We start from the raw sequence: 4,424 nt of genomic DNA, 5'->3' as shown, positions 1-4,424 counted from the left end.
CCTCTGACTTTTTATCTTGTAGTTAGTCATCTAATAATTTTAATGTTATCATTAGTAGTATTTTAGTTTTTTTTTAAAATGATAACTAGTTATAGATCTCCACTTAACACTATTATTTTTGGCAGATTAAAATATTTTCTAATGTAATATTAGTTAAGTCTAATAAATATTTGGTATATACATACCTGTTCTTTAAATTTATCTGAGTACTTACTTATAAAGAGGAGGGTACAGTTAAATTGGTTTATTGTATTTTTCAAAATATAATAACTTATGGCTCTTCTACAATTTTCACGAATTAAAAATTATTATTTTTTTTAAACCATGAAAATCTTTCACAGTCCCTAGTGAAGCCAACCAACCATATTCAATTGTATGGTGTCAAACGGCTGTTAACACATGAAGCGTTCAGTCGTAAAGCATAACTGACCTTTTTTGGCATCATGGGCTTTATTAGGACTGAATTCATAAATTATAAAAGGAATATTATTAGGAAATTATTTTTCTTAAAGCAATAATGTTAATATTTACGGTAAGTGACAACTTGTTGAAGGTAAAACATTATAACAGTTGTAAAAGTTTTCATTTTTTGCAGTTATCGTACTAGCCTTACTTATCTTTCCTTTAAAACAAATTAAAGCGAGTGGTATTGGTTGATGTACGTGTCACAATCTCTCAAGATGAGATCGTAATACGAAAAATAATAGAAGACAATCCTTTCCGGCCAACCTGCCCTGCTAAGTCTTTTTTTTTTTTTCTTACCTCCTGGAGCAAAGAAAAGGCATTTACAACGAATATATATACATATATACATATACCGGCTATTTAATTTTCTTATTTTGCCGGGATGACATTATAAGAATGGTTGCCGGGTCCGCTAAAGGCGGTGTCAACAATGATGGCATATGTTTGCCTGGATGCTCACTAGGAATAGGGAGGGGCTATTCCTGTTGGTGGTGTTTAAGTGATGACTTCAGGCTGCAGAGCCAGAAGTCCCTCCCAAGGCGAGGACGTCAACCAAGGGGACAATGCTTTGCCACCTCCCAGGTCTTGGTGGAGGGGCGGTCTCATAGTGGCTAAATTTGAAAAACGAAGGTAATTACAACCGAAAGCCTCATATACAATATCGGAAACTATTAGTTCATTTGAAATATGAGATATAAGAAAATTTATTTATGATTATTCAGATAAGTTTAATACTTACAACCTTTGCAGGTGTATACTTAATTATTAACATTAGAAAAAATCGCCTTTCCAACGGCCAAACGAAACTTGGTCCACGTCTATATCAGTAATACAGTATGCTAGTTGTACCTGAGAAAATGTACACTCCTCCGGCCTGTAGGATATTGCAATTTTTGGTTTAAAACTTGCTTAAAAGGGTTTTTCGAGATGAAGAATTGAGACGAAATACGAAGTAATGATTTTTAATGATGTGAGAATATACATTTGTAAGTAAGAAACAATTAGAAGACTTTTTAGGTACATATAATGCATCATTTTAGAAGGTTATTACAGCTATTATATACAGCATGATATCTACACTAATTTTATAATTTGTATACTTTTATTGAGCGATATGACGTTAGTGGGTTAGTGACCGTCGCGCATGCGCTGTTTATTGCCTATAGATGGTTGTAGTATTTGTGAGATGTGACACTATTGAAGTGCTCTTGAAGTATGATGACATAACTGAAAAAAAATGTAAAATTGTGTTCGTGGGCTCAAAAATACATTTACTAAATGTTAGTTAATCGACATAATTCTACTAAAAACTTCTCCACGGGAGATATTATGTTAATTTACAAACATCTAGTAAGTGTATTTCAGAGCTCAGCAACACAATAAAGTAAATTTTACACTTGTGTCATTATACTTCTGTTGCAGCGATATGACTGACTATTTTTTCAAAAAAATAGTCAAATTTAGAGATTTTTTGCTCCTGGATGGAAATAAAATATTAACTTTTGTCATGAACTGAGCATAGGTATTGATAAAAACATCTTAGGAAAATAATAAACCACTTGTTGGTTGCTTATAACAGTGTATTTTCAGGCCCTTCTCAAGGGTCACAAACATTATTTTTTTCAGAAGCAATTGAAAAATGGTTCTTGAAATGATTTTTTCAGGCTCTGGGCCACTTTGCGACGTAGTTCTGTCCGTGGACTTTTAGAAGCAATGACACCCTTTTTTTCCATGTACAGATGCAGAAAGTACTTGAGAATCCAGTAAAAAGTTCTTTCGCTAAAGGAGTTCCATCGTAACGTCCCTTTTCTTCTCCAGCGCTCGCGCTCCTCTTAGTAATTGGTTGAATAAATACACTTCCTTTTTTTGAACGCCAAATAATTAAATATATTATTTTTAGAGTAATATGCCCTTATTGGTATGTAATAAATTATTTGGTTTTTTTGAAAACCCTGGTTTTGATATTATTATTCAAGGGTACACTCTTGTAATCAAAATTTAATGAGCTTTTTCAAAAGTAGTAAAACATTGCCTCCTGTTTCTTCCTTCAGCTGATCCTTTATTGTTGTGTGAAATGATTCCTGGAAATAAAGTTCTGCCTTTTTGTAGAATTTCTAAAAAAAGAAAAAAGAAAGAGGAAGAATTATAATCAAAATGAGAATGGATATAGTTAAGATTTTGTATTTATTGTGTTTTTTTTACCCCCTTTTTGCCTATTTCTGAAATACGGGAGAAGTTATCTTATAGGTGACTAACCTATTCTAACCAGAGTGGGAAGGTCGAATTTTCAGGGAATCAGTACGTGGACCGCCACAAAATAAAAGTTGAATCGGTACCACTGAAGTTAGGAGGTTGCTTAAATGACACCTTTACTCACTCGCCTAAAACGGCCTCTACATATATACCAGGTGAGGCAGAAAAATAGCAACACATTTTTTTTTTGTTTTTAGAAATCATCAGCAGCGACGTTGAAATAGGAGGAATACATGGGGTTGCCATTCTTCTTCCTTCCCTAATTATTAGAAATTGGGATTTTATATTTAAAATAGTTGTGTTTTAAGGGCAAAATAATATATTTTGACAACTTGTAAATTAAAATTTAAATGAGCTATGAGAATTTCATAATATAGTTATTTTATAAAGTAAAATATAAAATAATTTTAATATGGTTGTGAAATCGGGTCCCTCGCAACAACTTATTCTGCCAACTCCCCAGGATAAACGGAATTATTCATCAGCTACCAGATTGTCAATAATATAAGAACGTAAAAGATAGTGGTGGGACTTGCTCCAAATTTTTCAATTAATTTTTAACACATTTTACCACAGAATTATTCATTATTAATCCGCCACCATCTAACTGATTATGTGCGCGAAAGAAACATACGTAATTAAAAACAGTACTGGAATATCTGCTATTTTAAACAAAATTTGAATAATTAAAATGTAAAAGGATGTTTTGTTTATTTATTTATTATTGTTTACCTTACTTCTCGAAAGCCTGATAGCCAGTACAGCTTTCCAAAACCTGCCTGATTCCGATTTGATGGTCCATAACATCGTGGCATTGAATTGTTCTGGTTTGTCTATTGCTTGAACTAAAACATTTTATTAAATGAAGTATATTTTTTTAAAAAAAAGTAATTAGTTGCATATCTTATTATTGACATGTAAACAACAACTAACAAAAAAAATTGATAATTTGAGAATGTTATTTTACAAGTAATGTAATTATAGATGATTGCCCATATGGGAATTTTAAGGGTGGTGGTCAAAAAGAAAAAAATAATCCTCAACTACTAATTTATTTTCAACGTTTCGAGCCACAATGCAGCTTCATCTTTCTCTTATTTTATTCTGTTATGAGGGGTGAAGGTTCTTTATTTTCACCTATACCCATTATAACAACCACAATGAAGGCCTACATCATCGGTCAAAACATTGCTAACAGATAAATAGTTGAAAACCATTTTTTTCTTCTTGACCTTCTCCATCAAAGTTATTTTACAAGCTTCTCCGGTAAAAGAATTGTTGACTATGGTCCGGTGGACACTAGCGTTTGCGATAGTGGTAGTTTAACGAAGAGATTATGGATCCGTTTACTCTAGGTTCCGAAAATTTCAAATTCATTGCATTTCACTAATAAATAGTTTTCAATGGCCCAGTATGCACGAGATGCTTCAACACCAACTTGGCTATCCTGATGTGCGCATCCCCCACGTAGATCCGAAACCTCTCACGTCCAGAAAGAAGAAGAAATTAGTGGAGTTTACCTCAATAAAAGGAGTGTCAGGATCAGGGTTAACTACTACGAGGTCGAGAGAAGAATCGAAAGAGGATGTCCGTAGGGTTCTGTCCTAGGACCAGCTCTGTGGAAGCTAGTATTTGATGAGTTGCTGGGGGAACTAGAAGACAAGGGGTTCCTTGCCACGGCTTACGTAGACGACCTGGCAGTCATC

The 4,424-nt window shown here is 33.5% G+C and overlaps 1 protein-coding gene across 1 annotated transcript in view; it reads right to left on the bottom strand.

The window, feature by feature from the left end:
- Positions 1-2,036: 2,036 nt before the first annotated feature.
- Positions 2,037-4,424, bottom strand: part of LOC106691044 (annexin A13) — an 18,339-nt gene continuing 15,951 nt past the window's right edge. Inside the window, exons 7-8 of the mRNA XM_024361692.2 lie at positions 3,451-3,563; positions 2,037-2,579 (exon numbers count right to left, since the gene is read on the bottom strand). Coding sequence (XP_024217460.1) covers positions 2,457-2,579; positions 3,451-3,563 — 236 coding nt within the window. The 3' untranslated portion in view covers positions 2,037-2,456. The remainder of the gene's footprint in view (positions 2,580-3,450; positions 3,564-4,424) is intronic.

Source organism: Halyomorpha halys, unplaced genomic scaffold, assembly GCF_000696795.3.
Source record: "Halyomorpha halys isolate HHAL.00 unplaced genomic scaffold, Hhal_1.1 Scaffold2048.1, whole genome shotgun sequence".
Taxonomy (NCBI): Eukaryota; Metazoa; Arthropoda; class Insecta; order Hemiptera; family Pentatomidae; genus Halyomorpha; species Halyomorpha halys.
This window is presented reverse-complemented; position numbering and strand designations above follow the sequence as displayed.